General features: G+C 36.2%; 1 protein-coding gene across 1 annotated transcript in view; it reads right to left on the reverse strand.

The window, feature by feature from the left end:
* Positions 1–21,107, reverse strand: part of LOC126281829 (uncharacterized) — a gene marked incomplete at its 5' end in the record, with an annotated part of 691,657 nt that overhangs the window by 19,112 nt on the left and 651,438 nt on the right. Inside the window, 3 exons of the mRNA XM_049981062.1 lie at positions 14,542–14,667; positions 20,231–20,336; positions 20,496–20,678. Of these exons, the coding sequence (XP_049837019.1) occupies positions 14,542–14,667; positions 20,231–20,336; positions 20,496–20,678 (415 nt within the window). The remainder of the gene's footprint in view (positions 1–14,541; positions 14,668–20,230; positions 20,337–20,495; positions 20,679–21,107) is intronic.

Consider the following 21,107-nt stretch of genomic DNA (forward strand, 5'->3'; position numbering starts at 1 on the left):
CTCCTAATAACTAGCAACACCCACTTCCAGGCCCACCTCTTATGACTTCCTGGACCCTGTTGAAGTACCTAAATGGGCAATGCCAGATGGCCATCTTCCACATTGATTCTGTACCTCAAGTGACATAAATGCATCGCAACCCACCAATTACTGTGCAATGAAGGCAAGCATACTGCAGGGTGCCTCAACAGCAGAATTTGTGGGTGAAACAAGCAACACCTGAAGTGCCCTGTGCGGCATGCCAGATTCTCCACCACTGCTACAACATGAGGCTGCAGACTGAAGATGGTTTAGCACGAACAAAACAGTCTCCAGTTGTTCGCATACTGTGGCCAGCTCCTCCAGCATCTGTACACAGCATGCGTGTGTCCTATTCATCCTAGTACTACTAACTTAAGAGTTAACTATAAAAGCACACATAAAAAACTAAATATGTAACTTGCTCCTCTTCTGGTGTGTCACCAACAGGCACTTGTACCTTACTGAGCTGTGTAATTGACTGTTTAAAAGAACTGACTGTGTGAATACATAATTTACAGCTAGTGAAATGTGGAACTAAACTTCTTAACACAAAAACATGCAAATAATTTAAGAATTAAACTGTGAAAGTGCACAGAAAAAGCTAAATAGGTAACTTCCTACTCTTCTCATGTGTTACAGTTGGCAGCTGGAGCCTGACCGAGCAGTGAACAATGGTCCCTGGCCATTCAAAATAAACAAATGACTACTTTTCTGCTTACTACATGAAACTACACTTCACAGTTACTAAAATGCAAGGCTCCAACTCTTAAACTGTAAGAAAAACAGAAATAATTTAAGAATTAAACTATAACAGTATGAAGAAAGACCTAAATAAGTAACTTTCTGCTTTCCTGGTTATCACAGGCAGCAATTGGAGCCTGACTGAGCAGTGGCCAATTTCAATGCTCATGTTGCTTTGCCATAATCTTTCATTGATTGTGTCAAGGCTGTGTGCATCCTGGCATACAGGGTATTTTTGATTGGTTGTGAATGCTGAGAAAATTTTGTATTGTATTATCTGCTGTAAACTACCTTTGCATCCTTTAGAAATTTTGGAACTAGTATCCTGTTTCAATCAGTTCTCCCTGTTATAGAAAGAACAAACACAATTTATGAAACATAGTACTTTATAGAGCAACATGTAAGATACAGGTTGTGCTTAGCACTGAACACATTGACTGGACAACAGTAATACAGTGTACAGAATAGGCTGAGCACTCATTTGCATTCACTTAAATAATGCTGCTTCTTTGGCAGCTCACCACTGCACGTCAGGGGGCTGACCCAGGTGGCCTCTACAAGTGGACCGGTGCAACTACATGGAAGTCCACTCTCTGAAATCGTGTATGTGATGAGTGAATGTACATCACCCCTTGATTTTGATGTGAATTTTTTTGACAGAAGGTAAATTTTGAGAACTTTTGGATGCTTACAAGTGCTATGTATATTGCGTTTTGTAGTAAATTGTTAATTAAAGTGGTGTACTGCAAACATTTTCAGCAACATCTTTTCCCTTTTTGCAGTGTCAATATTTATGTAATTAACACAATATTTCACATCTTCAGAGTCAGTGTTTCAAATTTTGCAATCGTGACCTAAATTTAGCTTTCATGAAGACAACTGCAGCTTAGTATTAGTTTTATGTGTAATATTACTGCCACTTAGTTTCCCCCTTCAACAACACTGTACACTGTTGACATTAGTTGCACATTAGTACTGTTTTTGATATTGTTGTGAAGTCTTCTACTGAGAATAACCTTGATAAAAGTTCAAGACACAAAGTTAATTTCTAGGAAACTGTAATTTTATTGAATACTTTTCTCTTGTTACTTACAAAAATCACATTCATTGGTGTTGTAGCTTTAGATCTTAATCATCAAGGCTAATTTAAAGTATTGACCATGAGGTTTATCTATGCAACTAAATGGATGGCTGTTTGCTTTGTGTCATATGCATTTTGTTTCTTTTTATTTACAAACCACCTTCAGTGGCCCATAATATGTGTTCATTTTATGTATATAATAACTGTGTTGTACAAATATAGTGTACAATTATGCCAGATACATTACTATATTATAGGTTTTTGTTATTCTCTTATTGTTAGGTGAGAAACAACTTTTTGGAGTGCAAGTTTCCTAAGGTTAAATTGCTATTTGGTTCTACTTATGATTTTGTGATCTCATCATTTGATATGTTTGATCCTGAAGTTGTACTTAGATGGTCTGGGTACATCAGGAGGTCATCATAGAGAGAAAGTGAAAATGAACTGAACTGAAATGAGTTCCCAAACACCAAAAAGTGGATGTCCCAGTGTATGCATGTTACCCAAGTACACCTCCAGGATGGCATGTGTGGAACAATAAGACAACAACAACAGAAGTAGAACCAAATACTAATTTAACCTTAAAAACATGTGCTCCAAAAAGTTATTTCTCATCTAAAAATAAGAGAATAACAAAAAACTATAATATAGTAAAATACCTAGAATCATTATATAATGCAGTTATTATATACATAAACAAACATGTATTACAGACCACTGAAGATGCTTCATAAATAAAAACAAGGGAAAAACATATGAGACAAAACAAAAAAGCCTTTCATGTAGATGCATAGGCATAGCACATCTCCAAGAATGTAAGAACAACTAAGGAATGACCAGGGAATATAAAAAATGAACTAATTTGAAGTTACTTCTTTAGTACTAAGATAAATATTGCGCTAGTCAAAATGTGGTCCCTTTATAAATGCCATCCTCAGGTATGAAATAAGTTGGTTACTATTCATAGGAAGCTGGAAATTGCTCTGATTGCTGTCAAGTGACTGGAAGCTGCTGCAGAGTGATGTATTAGGAGGTTTACTGGGAGTCATGTACCAGAAATACTGAAGGTATCTCAAGAACTATCACCACAAATGGATGGTATTTGTTCTGCAGGAAGCACAGGATCTATCACTGCTTGTCCATTTCACTGCAAGTGGAGTGACAGTGACAGTTCAAGGGACCTGATACAGACCAAGGAAAATTCAGTGTATTACATCCATCCCCCTAACCAAAAAACTCAAGGTGCTGTATTCCACTGAAACTAAAACTGAGCCAGTGGGACTCACTTCACTGGATGGGAAACCTACTGTGTTCTGTGTCAAGGGAACACAAACACAGGGGGCTTCTTTCACATGTTGAAGAGGTTGTTGCAGTAGCCATTAATGGAACAGGAGGTAACCAACTTCAGGTTGTGGCACATGTTGGAACAAATGTTGCCTGTCATCTGGGCTCTGAGGTCATACTCGGATCATTCAAGTGAATGGTAGAGTGGGTTGGGAAGACGAGACTTACAGAGTTTCAATGAAGTTCACAGTTTACAGCATTATCCTCAGGACTGTTTGTGGCCCCTGCTTTTAAGTCAATTGAAAGAATTAAACCACAGACTTTGTAGGTTCTGTGACAAACCAGGGTATGACACCCTGGACTTGTGCCACTGGGTCCCCATACATAGGTAAGGTGTGCACTACTCATCAGAGACTGCTACCCAGATGGCTGACTGTGTGTGGAGTACAGCACCAAGACAGTTTTTGCTTAAGCAGTTCTCTATCCAATCCAGATAATGATGGCTGTAGGAGATGAAAGAAAACATTGATCACGTGAAACTCAACTTATGCTTCTGTGACATGACATCTTTAAACCCATAGATCAAGGTAGACTGGTGACTGCAGTGTTTTTCTCAGCACCAAATTAATGCTTATTGACAAAAGTATGATTATATGTGATAATAAACACAAACTGTGACTGCATTGAGAACTTTGTAGTAGGCAGCATACAGCATGTTACCTTTCCATGCTGCAGGGGAGTGTATTGGGACCATTGCTGTTCATTTTGTATATCAATGACCCAGCAGACAATTTTAATAGCACCCTCAGACATTTTTCAGATGATGCACATATGTATAATGAAGTACTGTCTGAAAAACACCTGTACAAATATTCAGTCAGACCTTGATAAAGTTACAAAGTGATGCAAAGGTTGGCAACTTGCTTTAAATGTCCAGTGTATTGGGACCCTTGCTGTTCATTTTGTATATCAATGACCCAGCAGACAATTTTAATAGCACCCTCAGACATTTTTCAGATGATGCACATATGTATAATGAAGTACTGCCTGAAAAAAACCTGTACAAATATTCAGTCAGATCTTGATAAAGTTACGAAGTGATGCAAAGGTTGGCAACTTGCTTTAAATGTCCAGAAATATAGAACTGTGCACTTCACAAAATAAAAAAAAATTGTGTTCTGTGACTACAATATCAGTCACAACTAGAATCAGTCTGATTGGACAAATACCTAGGGTAGCAGTTTATATGGAAGTGAAATGGAATAATTGCATGGGCTTACTTGTAGGTAAAGCAAGTGGCAAGACCCTTTGGTTCATGGTCCAGAGGCAGTCAATCTAGAAAGGACATCTTGGAATATTGCACACAAGTGTGTGGTACCAACACCAAGTATGTCTAACATGGGATATTGAATGTAACATAGACGGGCACCATGAATGGTGACAAGTTTGTCCCATGGGGAAGCAGCACAGATGCTGAAAAACTTGATCTGCCAGTCACCTGAAGACAGATGTCAAATACTCTGGGGAAGCCAGCTTACAAAGATTTGAGAATCTGTATTACAAGAAAAATCTAGGAATGTACTTCAGCCTCCTAAGTGTTGCTCCTGCAAAGAATCTGTATTATGAGAAAACTCTAGAAATTTACTCCAGCCTAGATAAGATTAGACTGATTACGGTATACAGTGGGGCTTTTAAGAGGTGATTCTTTCTGTGCTCGAAATGTAATTTGAACAGGAAGATACCTTAACATGTGGTATGAGCTAAGTTTCCTCTGCAAAGAACTTCACAGTGGTTTACAGAATATAAATGTAGATGTAATACATATGATCATAACCCATATCTTTTTACAAATCTCCAACAATGTGAGCCATCTTCAAATCATGTACAGTATAAGCCAGTTACTTCCTTCCTTTCTTTCCAGTGCACTTATGCAGAGAACCAACCACATGCATACATAGACTATTATTACAATGAGATTGCCACTCCCAAAGACATTTTAAACCTACTGCCAGCTCTTCCCTCTCCAGGGAGGAATCTATGTGCCCATTCTGTCTGCATATAGTGGAAGTAGTGGTTTGAAAGAAGGTAAATTAAATGACCTTTTAGTAGATACCATCCAATGCTGAAATTACAATAATGAAATGACAAACCAACTAGCTCAGAAAAGTACTTCAATACAAAAAACAAAACATCTAAAACTATCATGTTAATCTATAAAAAAAACTAATGAATGGAGTTTTTTTTGTTTTGTTTTTCTGAATGCTCACATACCAAAACATTGGCAACACTATGACTAATTAAAAGACACACTTGTCTGCTATGCATCTGCATCGAATTGCTATGTATACACTGTGCAAATGTGTACTTTGTAATAAGGAAGACACTTGTGAACTGACTTTGCTATCTTGGGAGAAAATTACAACAGTATGAGTTATGAATTAGGACACTGTACTGGGAAGCCCCAAAACAAATGGTTATGTACAGATGTTAATAGCATTCAATCAATTAAAAATTTATCTGCATACATAGCAAAGTAATTTGTGCTTCCATCCAAATTGCTCAAAAAATAAAATAATGACAAAATAACTATAGATTCCTTGCTTGGAATATACCCTTAGCTTTTTCAAAATAATTTTCCATGGCATCTTTTAATTATTAGGTTGGAGCATAAATTCTTAGTCTATTTTCATAGGTTAATTACAACAGTATGAGTTATGAATTAGGACACTGTACTGGGAAGCCCCAAAACAAATGGTTATGTACAGATGTTAATAGCATTCAATCAATTAAAAATTTATCTGCATACATAGCAAAGTAATTTGTGCTTCCATCCAAATTGCTCAAAAAATAAAATAATGACAAAATAACTATAGATTCCTTGCTTGGAATATACCCTTAGCTTTTTCAAAATAATTTTCCATGGCATCTTTTAATTATTAGGTTGGAGCATAAATTCTTAGTCTATTTTCATAGGTTAATAAACACAACAGCAATTTTAGTCATCAGTAATATATTCTCCTTCACTATTTACAAGTCTGCAAATACTGGGGTAAGTTCTCGATTCTGCCACTTTAAAAATCACTTGGTTTTGATAAAATGGATGTGGAGTGACTTCCCAACCCAGCTCCTGCATAATGTTTCTTGTCAAGGCTTTCAGAATGCAGGCCGGTGTTATCATGAAATAGCATCACTTCACAAAGTCTTCCTGGTCATTATTCCTGGACTGGCTCCACAAGACACCTCTTTTGTTGACAATAAATATCAGCAGTGATGGTTACAGCTCATGGGAGCAATTTGTAGTACACCACACTGCCACTGTTCAACCAGATGTATAAAATAATCTTTTGTGAATGCATGCAGCTCTTTGTATGGGGAATTTCTGCTTTGTTCGAGCTCACCCATTCCTTTCTTTTCCACAAGAAACCATTTCTCATCACCAGTAATGATACAGGAAAGTTCAGTGCTGTCCATGAGCAAATTGATAACAAGCAAGTAGAGATGCACATATGGTCACTCACTGATTTTTGTGATTTTGGCTTAGTGCATGCTGTACCCATACACTCAATTGCTGAGCCTTGCCCATTGCCTGCTATCATCACTTGATGTTGGAATGATCACAGTTCATCACATTTGTCATGTCTTGACTACAATAATGTGAATCACTGTGGATTAGTGTGTCTATTAAGACCTTCATCAAACCCAAAGGTCTTTCTGAATATGGAAAGTCACCAACGTCAAAAATGTCTTTCTTAAAATGAAATAACCATCTTCCTGTCATACTCTGTCCAATGATATTATCCCCATGTTTCTGGCAGCTTCTGCTGCTGTCACCCCTCTACTGAACTCAGTCAGAAGACCCTCTACTGAACTCAGACAGAAGAGTATGTCGGAAATGCTCCAATTTCTCCTCTTGGTAGTGAATTTTCTAGCATTCACAGCTCCACTCGCTATCTCCGAATGACAAAATAACAATATGTAAACTCAAATAGCAACAGTGAACCACAAATAAAAAATGACAATTGATAAATAGACCCATAGTAACCAGAATTCTAACATCTGAAACAAAAATGCTACGACTTATGCACCACCCTAATACTCCTATTTAGTAGCCTACATCAATCAAAAATGTGTTTCAAGAGCCCAGTGACCAAATTTAACCTCTCTACATTATTGTCCAAAATGTAAATTGAGCTTTTATGTCAACACAGAAGCATTCAAGAACAAATTATGTGAGTAGCAGACCTTGTGTATCATTAAAATTTCTCAAGTTTCCACATATTCTACTAGTGCTTCAAAGATTATCATTTAACTTACTTACTTTTTAAATTATGCCTGTTTTTAACATAATATATTTTTGAACAGTTAGAAAAAATTAGTTGTATTGAATATGACTTTTAACAGCCCACCTCCTTCCCTGCCACACTGGAGTTAAAAAGCTAATATGTGGTTTTTTGTTGTTAATGGATGGTACTGAGGCCAGCCTGTTCATTCACAGGACAGTCTTCCTTAATTGAATACCAGGCTCAAAACAAAGCATTTTTAATCCAACCATTTAACATGCTACAATCACCACTTGTTATCTCATTATTTATCAACTTTTACATTTGGTAAGGATTTCATATTCTCACTATTACAGGTAAACTGTCTCCTACCAAGAGCATTGTGATATAATTGCTTGAAGTTAATTAATTCAAGATGTATCAGAATTTGAAGATACTGTTATTTTGTTAGCATGCAAAAAAAGCACATCTCAGGACTGAAACCTAAGAACCAACAACTTGGTTAGCTACGTGGAATAATTGTTCATGATTCAGAGAAAGTGATTACTACAGCTTAAGTTTCCATAATTCAAAAGTTATTCCTGAATTGTGGCATGATTTCAGTACACCAACCATTTTTATACCTTGTAATATTTTAAGATTCTGTTGTAATAATACTGAAGTTTAAAATGTTCTTAGATTTACCATATTTTGATTTTTAAAGGAAGTATTCTAAGTTTGAACGTTTGTTACATAAATTATATATGACGGTTCTCTTAGGAACTGGAGAATTTTTGACAAGTATGAAATTACAATAACAATGATGTAAATAAAATAGAAAGAAACTTTCACATGGGAAAACTATATTAAAAACAAAGATTCCAAGACTTACCAGGCGGGAAAGCGCCGGTAGACAGGCACAATAAATAAAACACACAAACGCACACACAGAATTTCCAGCTTTTACAACCGAAGGTTGCTACTTCAGGAAAGAGGGAAGGAGAGGGAAAGGCGAAAGGATGTGGGTTTTAAGGGAGAGGGTAAGGAGTCATTCCAATCCCGGGAGCGGAAAGACTTACCTTAGGGGGAAGAAAGGACAGTGTACACTCACACACACGCACATATCCATCCGCACATACACAGACACAAGCAGACATTCTCAGCATTCTCAAAAACAAAAGGATACAAAACATTGGCTGCATGAAGTAAATGGTCCTGGTGACCTGGGCTAGTTATCTTTATAATTTCTCTCTTTTTTATCATCAATCAATCTAGCATTCTCTTGTAAATGGCTAAAAACCATGAAGTGATGCTTACTACCAAAGGAAGAGATTATAAATAGCCAGATATGAGCTGGGAGATAGGCAGTGGAATCGAGAAGCAATAAGAGTTGGAGTTGGACTGTGAATTCATAAGGGCACAGATTATGTTGATAATAACCCTATATGAAGTAGAGTGTGCATGGGAACTATAGGAATTGTCAAGATCTCTGATATTGGAATTGCCAAAGACCTATGATATCTAAAGACAACAGTGTGTGAGCAAATTAAGTAGTCTACTGATGTTTCAACTGTGCACTTACATGTAAATAAGCTGTGACCAATTATTATAGTGTATATATTTTGAGACTGTGTTGGTGATTAACGTATCTGGCATCATTAAGACTGTAAATATTGTGGGAATAACTAACCATACATGACAAATGTACCATGTACCATGTTTTTTAATTAATATGCCTACAGCCTCCTATTCCAATGCACTTCCATTATCAAGAACTTCAGATTCACTGTTCACAGAGACAAATGGATGAAATGCACACCAACGAAAATGATTCACACTCTAGGTAAGTATTAGTGATAGCCTCTCAGGGAAGTCTTGAATTACTGATTACTCAACTGAAGCCTCAAAATTCTGTCTTACTAAAAGCTTCAGGCCTTGATGTATGTGTGTGTGTGAGTGTGTGTGTGTGTGTGTGTGTGTGTCTGATGGTGGAAGGAGGGGGGGGGGGGGGGGGAGACGGAGAGTGGGGAGAGAGAGAGGGAGGGTGGGAGGCAGAGAGAGAGAGAGAGAGAGAGAGAGAGAGAGTGTGTGTGTGTGTGTGTGTGTGAGAGAGAGAGAGAGAGAGAGAGAGAGAGAGAGAGAGAGAGAGAGAGATCATCACATAATATCAAATCTGGTGACTGATGCTAGATACATACTTGCGATTCCCATCTTTAAAACAACTGAGAAATTGTTGGTGCAACAGATTAGTAATGCACATAGAAGAAAAAGAATATTATACATGTAACATAGGCTGGATGGCAAAGCATGCAACTATCTGTTTAGTAAGCAACATCTAAGGGTGAAATTTGCAGCATGTTTTATCAAAAAAATAAACGAAGTTTATATTCTTTTGGTTAAGGCTGCCATTAGGAAATAAAAGTTATGAATAAAAAAAGGAAATAAAAATAACAAACCTGAGGAATTGCCAAGCAGTGTAATCATTCCATGGTGGGTGCACAAGTTGAACCTAAGGACAATATGCTATGCTACACATAAATGTACAAAAACATGCTCACAACAAAACACAATCAATATATATAAAAAAACAAAAATTAGAAAACAAATTACACAAACTGAAATATAGTAGTAAGTACAATCAAGCCTCTGTTTTATTCCAATATTATGGCATAGTAGCAAACACATAAGCTTGTCACCATAGAAAGTACTGAAACTAATCTTCACTGCCGAAGACTAATCTAAAAATTAAGCAAACATACAAATTTGCAGTCCATTTACTACATAGTACACTATGGTAGTATGATTATACAACAAGATTTGGCCATATACAAGATTGCTTAATCAGCCTGAAATGTCACAAGTCATAGTTTCCATCCACAAGCAGAGTAATTGTACTATTAGAGACACTGGAAGAAGGAAACATAAATAAATCTTACCAACCAGCATTTAAAACGTTAAGAAAATAGCTATCAGTACAACAAAGGAAGCAATTCCCACTGCAATTGAGCCTGCAGTAAAATATTCACAGCAACTCATTCTTGTTCTTGTGAAGCCAACAGAAATGACAAAAAAAAGTTGGAGGTGTTTGCCAATCAGCAAATTATCAACTGTCAAACTTTATTTCTTAATCTGTAAAGTTTTTTCTTGTAACTTCTTTATTCTTCTTAATGTGCAGTGTTGGTTCCTATGACAAGATATGGTCATGATTTGGCAATTATTCTATTTTATTTATACAGTGAAATCCTCTTCCAATAGTAATTAGATTGTATAATGTTACTTAAAATCACTGATTGCTGTTATGCCATAAGACATTTTGTCTGTTTTTGCAAAGTAATTAGATCAGTTAGCCTAAAGGAAAAAAATTTGTCTGTGAACCAAAGAACTTTCTTTTTGAGTGTGTTCATATGTTAACTATTTGTATGTTGTGTTTCCATTGTAGAAAATGGGAACAAGTTTAAGATTTGGTGTTTTAGTCAGGAAAACCAACTAAAAGCTGCATTCAGGCAGGCTAGTTTACTTGATCAGTGGTGTTTATTGTGAAGTATGAGTGCACATTAAGTTATACAAATGAGTTTCCTTTCTTATTTTGTTGGCTAGAAGAGGGAAAAATGAAAAGCTATTGGCCTGCAATGAAACACTATTTTTACTTGGTCAAACATGCTTTTTTTCTGCTGTATTTATTTTACACCAGTGTATTGTGTCTAATAAATTTTAATCAGTTGATTTCATCACTGAAGTGTAACTCTTGATCTCTACTGTACCTGTCTAGTATTGCTACAACGGCAGCATTGGACTCAAAATGCTTCACTGCCACAAATATGAGTATAAGAGGAAATTGCAAGATGAAAAATCTGGTGATGAGGTATGTGTTTCCTTAATTCAAATTCCTCAGATTTTTCACTGCAAGAACACCTCTGCCACTCATCCTCCATCTTCGGTGCTTGTACACCATATCTCTTTTCTTGATTTTTTTTTTTTAATCCAACTGGAAGAGAAGTATATTACTTGACCGCTCACAACATGCGTTCCCCACTGCCTGTTGATCAGCCATCAGTATTTCAATGGCCACTTACATTAAATGTCCATGTTCACTGTCATAAAACAAAATCTGTAGATAACAACTATTGTAAATTTTTTGCTTCATACAAACCCAAGCTTAATTTTTAAAAAACGATTGCTTAATTTAACCACAATAAATATGAATCTTTTTAATTTTTATGTTTTCTTCTTTTCCTGTCAGTGCATTCATTTACTTCTACTGTCCTAAATAGAAAAGTGAATAAATTGTTTTATGACTTCATTGTTAATTTGCATTATTTTCTTTCTAATGTATTGATGATTCATTATTTAAGTTCTTATAATTAATTTTCACACCTTGTTCTATTGATATCTTCCATTAATCATTGAAGTTATATTATTATTTCTGTTCTGCTCAACATGCCATTGCTCTTAACGCACTGCATACCGGCTGCTGCACCATGGTTGCAGTTCTCGGCAATTTTCATAAGATGTGCGCAAAATGAACATGTCTTCCTTATTTGAATGTAGCTGTGTTTGCTGGTGTTCAATGATGATGATGAAACTTGGTAGACATGTTTGTATTACGTTTTAATATTCTTGAAGGGTGTGATAACTCTGGAAAAACAGGCCTTTATGTAATGGCACACAAAACTGGCAGTAGTATCTTGTTCCACTTCTTATAGGATAGGCTGTACAAACTCTGCAAGGTTGTGCTGGATATTTCTTTTTCTGTTTCGCACAATGGTCCAGACAGTAAGTTCTTTCATGTTCCTTGACAATCAACCAGATGGATCCTTAGCAAGAGCTCGTTTTGTTTGTTGGATTGCTTCAGTTTTTCCACAACTGCTGCACCAACTTGTTGATCACTTGTCCATGGTCTTGCAACTTCTTTTAGCAAAGTTTTACAAATTTTTATATGTCTAGATTTAGGTTTCTGTGCACTTTGTATGCGTTAAACAAAGCACAATTTATTAGAAACAAAACTACTTTCTGTGTCCATTTATTGGTTTTCTGCATTATCCCACAATATGAAACATATTGATCAGTTCTTTCCACGCCTTTCATAAAATTATTGTACATCACAATACATTTTAGTTTCTGCATGATTTGTCCTTGTCGTGTTTCTTTCTTTTTTTTTCCTTCTGTCACCACCGTGGATGCATTGTGAATTGTTGTTATCATTCTCATTTCCCTTTTATCTTTCTATACCTGCAGCAAAATGTCATCTTGTCTTTGAAATGTAGTGTCACCTTTCATTATATTCGGCTTCTGTTTGTAGACAGAGACCTCTGTTGATTTGTACTGTGCCACAAACTCTAGTTTTCTTTTCCAGACGTATTTTTGCAATAGCTGTACTGATGTAATAATTGTCTTGATAAACATGGTGCCACATACCAAGGTGACATGAAAATGCACAATGAATAGTGTCTTTAGGCTTATATTTCTGGACTGGAGATTTACATATGAACAAGCAAACTGTATTTGATAGGTAATCCAGGATTATATGTCAGGAAATTAAACCGTCCTCTTGGTGGTATCATTGCTTCATCAAGAGAAAGCTCCTGTTCAGGTTTGTAGGTGGTCTGTATTTGATACGTAATCCAGGATTATATGTCAGGAAATTAAACCGTCCTCTTGGTGGTATCATTGCTTCATCAAGAGAAAGCTCCTGTTCAGGTTTGTAGGTGGTCTGAAAGTGATCTAGGAGGTACTTTGGTACAGGTTAAATTTTGTAGAGTCTACTTTCCTAACAATTCTGTAAGGAATTGTCATTGAAATGTCACAATTTCCATATCTGCTCAAATCGATTTCTCCTCATTAGCTAGCAAAAAATCAGTCTCTATTAAGGGAACAATAGTCCTTCAAATAATCTTTTTTATTTTATTTTCCCCATCAAGATAATTATGTCCAGAAATTTTTTCTGTTGAGTAGCAGTGATATTGGTAAATTTGGGAGACTTGGGAGATTCTTTATAATGAGTTTTGTTTTATTTGTAATAAAAATTTGATTGTCTCAACATCTGATCAAAGAATTCATCCCCTAGAAATAATTCCACAGTGCTTATAATACTATTGATTTCACTGAGAAGGTTTTTACACCTGCAGTTAAATGTTTCTAAAATAAAGATCTTATCCTTCTTCAGCCAACTTTCACCGTCTGAGGCTTCATCATCTAAATCATGTACAATTATCTCACTTTGGTTGATTATAGACCTGTTGTTCTCATCTTCACTTCCACTATCACTATCACTAACATCATCTGAATCACTTGGAACACAGTATTGACTATTTCGTGGAACTGATTGTTGGTGGTGGTAAAACAAAAGATAAAAAAAGTTCATACTGCTGTTCACTGCACTGAGCCTTTTGTTAAATTTAAATAGTCACTGGCATGAGCAATAGGTCTCAGAGAACTTGCACAAAATGAAAAACGTAAATTTACATGATCCGTCCACAACAGTCAGACACAGAAACCCGTAAATCTACATGAGCCGTATGCAATGTGTTAAGATCAGTTTCTAAAATTGAAGAAATAACAAATGCAATAGCAAATCACCAAAAATTTTTGACCGAGAATAATGTAAAAAGTACAATGAAGTGGAATTCCAACAAAAATATGCACAACAAGTGTGTGTGATAACACATAGGCACTTTTTTTTTTAGAATTCCGATGAATACTACACTATATTGATTACTCTCGAATTAAAGTTTTCGAGTCCTGTTATTTCCTTTGTCACTTCTATAGGTTTCTTGCTTTGTTCTGTAGGATAATAAAGGAGAAGAGCTTGTAAATTGAAAACTGTCAAAATATTTCACCTTTCATTTCTCACATGCTTTGTAATTTTGAAAAAGCATAATTCTTCTTATGCTCAATGTAATCAAAATAATAATTTTAGGTAATTTAGTTTCAGTACTCTCATTCAGTTGTGGCAAAAGCATACAGCTGTGACAAAGCTGTGCGCAAGCCACCTAATACAGATGTTGAGGTTGCAGTCTTCATTTTATCACAAAGAGAAGTAACTTAAAAAAAATAGTAAAGCATATGTGTTACTCAGTGCATTATACAAACAGGCATCAAAGAAAATTTGTAATGACATGCACAAGACAGATGCTTCCAAGCATAAAATATACTGACCTGCCACAACTTTACTCTTCTCCATGACTTGCCGCGCTAGGAGCTGATTCAGCTGCAGAAGATGTTCCCGTTGTCGTTTCTCTGCAGCAACCTTTTTCTTCAGTGTTGCTGTTTGATGTTCCTCCTCTGGGGAAAATAGCCACCAATGAGAGATGCTGTCATTTGGTTATATGCATGAAGTCTTTGGCAGAATATTTTTATGGAAAATCTGACTCTAAGTCATGTGTGTGTGTGTGTGTGTGTGTGTGTGTGTGTGTGTGTGTGTGTGTGTGTGTCTAATTCGGAAGAAAGCCTTTTGGCTCTCAAATCTCTGTTATATGGGGAGTAACAATATTGTCATTATTCCATCCTGGATTTTGCATTGTTTTATTGAAAATCTGATTGCTAAAATACTTCGCATTTATGTACAGGATGGAATAACAACAATATGGGAAGGACAGATTGCCACTCAGCACACACTAGAGGTGGTGAGACACAGATGAGCACAGTAAAAAAGCATGCTATAAATATTTTGCTTTCAGATAAAGTCCTTCATCGAAAATGAAAAATGTACACATGTTCACACATGCACAACTCACACACACTGTCATTTCCAGTGGCCATCTATGTGTGTTGTGCTTGTGTGAATGAGTGTATGTTTTCTACTTCTGATGAATGACTTTGTTCAAAAGCTGAAACATTTCTATCATTCTTTGTCACTTTGCCTGTCTGTGATCCAGCTCCTCCTCTAAGTGGTGAGTAACAATCTGTCCTTTCCATATTGTTGCACTTATGTATATAATTCCTCAAAGATGAAGTACTTGTCACTGTTTATTGACATATATTTAAATAACAGTGCTAACCTCCACTTTGAAATTAAATAGTACTCTTAATTCTATTTTATTGTAGAAGTACTCTTTGCAATAATGAAGACAATTTTATATGCAGGGCATCTGCAGCTGCTGAAAATCATGATGAACGAAAACACTACTGGTAAAATTTAGTTTTAATTGACCACACTTACAGCTGCATCTTCAGGTGCAACCAACACATTTTAGAAATTGAACCCTGATTATAAACTGTATTGAAAATTTGAGATTAGTATAAAGATTATTTGAAAAAATTGTACTCACTATTAGTGGAGTGGTCGGTTAAAATCAAGTTTTAGCAACTGTCAGTGGTGTTTTCATTCACCTTTGCAATATAACATGACTAAATTTATCCTGGTGTACCTACTGGACATGGCACTCTCAGTCTCTGGGCCTGATCAGTGAAGTTAATGTTTAAACTGCACCCACAATTAGTTGCACTCATGCTTTTGTTCCATCATGATTGATAAAACTGGACCCATTTTGCAGTGTGTGGTGTGCTCACGATAAAGCATACTGGGAGCAATATGCCAGCAAATGTGGCTTTGCAAATCTGCAACTACTACGTTTTTGATGTTGCAGCAAGCTTTAGGAGATGCACACCGCACAGAACCACCAGGGTTGGGTAAAGATGAAGATGGAATACAAATTCCATTCAGGACACCTCTATAGAATGTAATGACTTCCTAAAATCGTGCCCTGAAATGAGGTCAGTTCTGTCAGACATTTTGCCCACGACACCTAGAATATGGTAACTTTTCGCTCCCCCCTCCCCGCCACCACTCTCTGAAATACCCTGGTCAGATATTATGCTCCTTCTGCACACATTTTCCTACTAAATGGGTGCTATTGCTGTGGCCACTCTCCCTGCCATAAGACTTGCTCTATACACCCTCCTACCACCAATTATACCAGACCTGTAACTGACAAAACATGTATTATCAAAGGGTAAGCCACCTGTAAAATGACATGTCATGTAGCAGCTGTTAGGTAAACACTGTTTGGATTTCTACATTGGTGTGACTGTGACCAAGTTGTCAGTTAGGATGAATGGGCATAGACAGAGGGTGTATACTGGCAACACACAATATCCTGTTCCAGAGCATGCTCTACAACATGACAGGCGTGGTGTCAGTACTGTTTCAGCACATGTTCCATCTGGATTCTCCCCTGACATCAGTATCTCAGAACTCTTCCCACAAATAACGCAGTTAGCTTTCCACTCTTATTAACACTTTCACAACGTTTTGTCAGTAATCTCTGTCTTGCTTTTTACTTATCTTCCCTGTTTAAGCTCCCAGTTTTTCAAATCTTGTCCGGTGTAGTACCCAAAAATCAGTCTTTCCTTCACATCCCATCTGGTAAGTCACTCTGACCTGGGTTCTGAGCAACTTTTTTGTAACTCTCCCCATTTCCTAAACCTCACCAGACCTTTTCACTCAGCTCTCTCTTCCTTACCCATCAGCCCTTCTGCCAGAAGAAGGAGGCACTGTTCTGAAAGCTTGCTCATTTCCTTAACTTTTATACATGTTTTCTCCTGCTGCCACTTGGTGAGTAGATTTTTTTTATCTATACAGTTATGTTATGATTTCTTGGACAGTGTGATTAAGGGTGATGGGACCCAATTTTTTAAATTATGATTCACAGACAACATGACCAAGATGGGAATGGTGTCAAAAGAAAAATTAACTCAATAAAACTGTACATCTACAAGGCTACTATGGAAATCCCATTTAAGTGGCTGGTAGAAGATTCATTGAACCACAATAATTCTCAATTATTCCACTCTCGAACAATGCATGGGAAACATGAACACCTATATCTTTCTGCGTGAGCCCTGATTTTCCCTATTTTATTATGATGATCTTTTCTTCCTATGTAAGGCAGCATCAACAAAATATTTTTGAATTGGGAGGAGAATGTTAGTGATTGAAATCTTGTGAGAAGATCCCACCATGAGAAGAAATGCCTTTGTTTTAGTGATGCCCACTCCATATCCTGTATCATACCAGTGCCACTTTCTTGCCTATTTCATGATAATACAAAATGTACTTCCCTTCTTTGAACTTTCTCAATTTACTCCATTAATCTGATCTAGTAAGGATCCCACACCACACAGCAATACTTCAAAAGAGAACAGACAAGTGTAACGTAAGCAGTCTCTTCCGTAGATCTGTTGTAGCTTCTAAGTGTTCATCTAATAAAACAAATTCTTCAGTTCATCTTCCCCACAACATTTTCGAGGTGTTCTTTCCACTTTAAGTTGTTTGTAATTATAATTCCTAGGTATGAATTTATGGCCTACAGAATGGATTGAATTATCGTGTAACCAAAGTTTAATGAACTCCTTTTAGCACTCATGTGAATGACTTCAAATTTTTTATTATTTAGGGTCAATTGTCAATTTTTGCACCATAAAGATAACTTTTCTAAAACGTTTTGCAATGTTTTTTTTTTATCTTCTGATGATTTAACTAGGCAGTAAACAACAGCATCATCTGCAGACAACCTAATACTACTGCTCAAATTGTCTCCTAAATCGTTTATATAACGCTATCCTGGGGAATGCCAGAAATCACTTCAGTTTTACTTGATGGCTTTCCGTCAGTTACTACAAACTGTGACCTCTCTGACAGGAAATCACAAATCCAGTAGCGTAACTGAGACAATATTCCATAAGTAAGCAATCTGATTATAAGCCATGTGTGAGGTTCGGTATCAAAAGCCTTCTGGCTTTCGAGAAATACGCAATCAATCTGAAAGCCTTGCTGATAGCACTCAGTACTTCATCTGAGGGAAGAGCTAGTTGCATTTCACAAGAATATCTAAATCTGAATTGACTTCAAGGTAATTCATAATGTGCTAAAACAATATATGTTCCACAATCCTGCTGCTTATCGATATTAATGATATGGGCCTGTAATTTAGTGGATTACTCCTATTGACATTCTTGAATATTCGTGCGACCCATGTAACTTTCCAATCTTTGGGTGTGAATCTTTCCTTGAGCAAGCAATTGTATATGACTTAAGTATGGAGCTATTGCATCAGCATACTCTGAAAGGAACCTAACTGACAGACAATCTGGACTGGAAGACTTGCTCTTATTAACTGAGTTAAGTTGCTTCACTACACTGAGGGTGTCTACTTCTAAGTTACTCATGCAGGCAGTTGTTCTTGACTCAGTTTCTGGAATATTTACTTTGTTTTCTTCAGTGAAGGAATTTAAAAAAAAAACTGTGTTTAATATCTTTTCATCAGTGGCTCTGTCATCAATACTATTTCCACTCATGTTGCACAGAGAACACATTGACTATATCTTGCAGCTAGCACACTCTACATACAACAAGAATCTCTTTGGATTCTCTGTCAGGTTTAGAGACATGGTTTCATTGTGATTCTGTTTTGTGTACCATGGGGGATCAGCTCTGTCGTTTGTTAATTTATTTCATATAAATCTCTCAATAGCTGTCGACAGTATTTCTCGGAATTCAAGCCACATATGGGCCACACTTACATTGTTTATTTGGAAGGAGTGGAGATTGTCTTCAGATAGATGAAAAGCGAATTTTTATCTCCTTTTTTGAATAGATATATTTTTTATTTATTTTTGGTAAATTTGAGAGTTACAGTATTCAGTCTTGCTATGACAACCCTGTCTTCACTAATCCCTGTATCCACTTTGATGCTTGCTATTAGCTCAGGATTATTTGTTGCTGAGAGATCAAGTGTGTTTTCACAACCATTTAGTGTTAACTGCTGGAAATAATTTTTAGAGACTGCATTTAGCACAATTTAAGATGATGTTTTACACATACCTCCGAATTTCAACATGTATTTTCACCAACACATCGAGGGTAAATAATTCATGAGTCGGGCACTTTGATGTTGGATTCAGTTTTCTTTGAACCTTTCATTAATTGTATCATTTGAGTTGGGAGGTTGGTAAAATGATGCAGTTATAATTTTATTCCAGTTACGAGAGAAACTCTCCCCCTCATCCTTACAACAGATGACTCTATGTCATCTTAGGGCTTAAGTGACCTAGACTTCCTTTTTAACCTTTCCTATAACACCTTCTCATGCTCTCAGAATGGAAGTACTGGATTCAAAAACTAGGATAGTTTAGCTTAATTTTATGTGGCTCTGTCACCAATACAAAATATTTCATCTCCTCCTTAAGGTAAGTACTGGCCAGCAATACTGTCTCGAAGTTTGAAACAGCACATACAAGTCTCACATAACCACAAAAAAGCATGCATGGATAAGTTAAAATAAAAACCCCACTCATTTTTTCTCTGATGACAAGGGGAGGTCTATGAGTTTCATCCTGAAAGACACACCATAATCATCCTCTCACTATTATCACCTCAGACATTTTAAATTCACTGCCTGATAGAATAACCTCTCCAGACTTCCCCATACAACACAGTTTTAAGTTCTTTGTATTCAAATTCCTGCAATCTCATCAACAATTGAGAATGGCATATCAATGATGAAAAAACCTGCAACAACTATTTCTGAAGCAATAATTTATTTTTCAGTAATTAAGGTATTGTCACAGTGATATCTGTACTCTGAATGATAAAAAAGTTTCACAGGCTGCTTGTAGACATATGATAACAAATTGGAAATATCTAGAAACTCCAGTGATAAATTATAGTTACTAAATTCAAATACTTTTCTTTTTTCCTCCTTGTGCCATGAAAATCAAACAATTAGATTGTAAATTCTACTCTATTAGCCCATATATCATTTGTAGTACAAGAGATACACTACAACAAGTTAAGATATAATTACAGTTCATATATTGTACAAATATAAGCGAATATAATACTTACCAATGCCCTCAGAAGCACTAATTGCACTTGTTTCGGAAAGCATCTTTCGAATTGCTTCTGCCTTCTTAAGGCGATGCAACTGCTCTTCTGCAGAAAGTTCAGGTGCCTAAGTAACATAAAAACATGGAATTTCTATTTGATTCTGAGGGCATTCTTCCTGAGAATTTAAAATTAACTGATGCACATAAAACTTGAAATGCTATTATGTAAGATACAAAATGGAAAAACAAGGAATACAGATTTTTAACTTGTGTTGTGACATTACCTGCTCAGGAATGTAGCGTTCTGGGATAATAATCTTGCTTGGTGTACCAAGTATACTATCAATGGTGTTTTCATTGTATTTAAAGTCCTTGTGACTCATTGTTGACCTGACAACATCAGGTGCATTAATACGTGGGCGGAGTGCTCGTTCCATATCCAGATCATCTCGCGACCGTGCAGATCCCTGAAAAATAGATGAATGGTTTGGGTAACATTTAGTTTCACCTAAAGTTTATTACCATCTGTAATTTTAAAAGTTTTTATGCAGGAAACAACCAACAGATTATAATCTGGGTTTTGTCAAAGTTTTTATGTTATGTATTTGTTTAAATCTGACTTTGAATTAATATAACCTAAAAACTTTCATTACAGAGATTTCCATAATACACTATTCCTCCATAGAAATCAACATTTTCTGATGCGGATAATTTCAGACTATGAAAACAATATGTTCTTCAAAAGTTTAGAGAGTGAAATTTATGTGTGAAAAAGGAAATTGTTAACTTAGCTACAAAGTCAGAAATATATAAACTTATTGTAGTTGCTCGAAATCCACAGTTATTGAAAGAGTAAAATATAAAATTTAGCTGTCACTGAATAACTGGAACAAGGA

The sequence above is a fragment of the Schistocerca gregaria genome, chromosome 7, assembly GCF_023897955.1.
Source record: "Schistocerca gregaria isolate iqSchGreg1 chromosome 7, iqSchGreg1.2, whole genome shotgun sequence".
Taxonomy (NCBI): domain Eukaryota; kingdom Metazoa; phylum Arthropoda; class Insecta; order Orthoptera; family Acrididae; genus Schistocerca; species Schistocerca gregaria.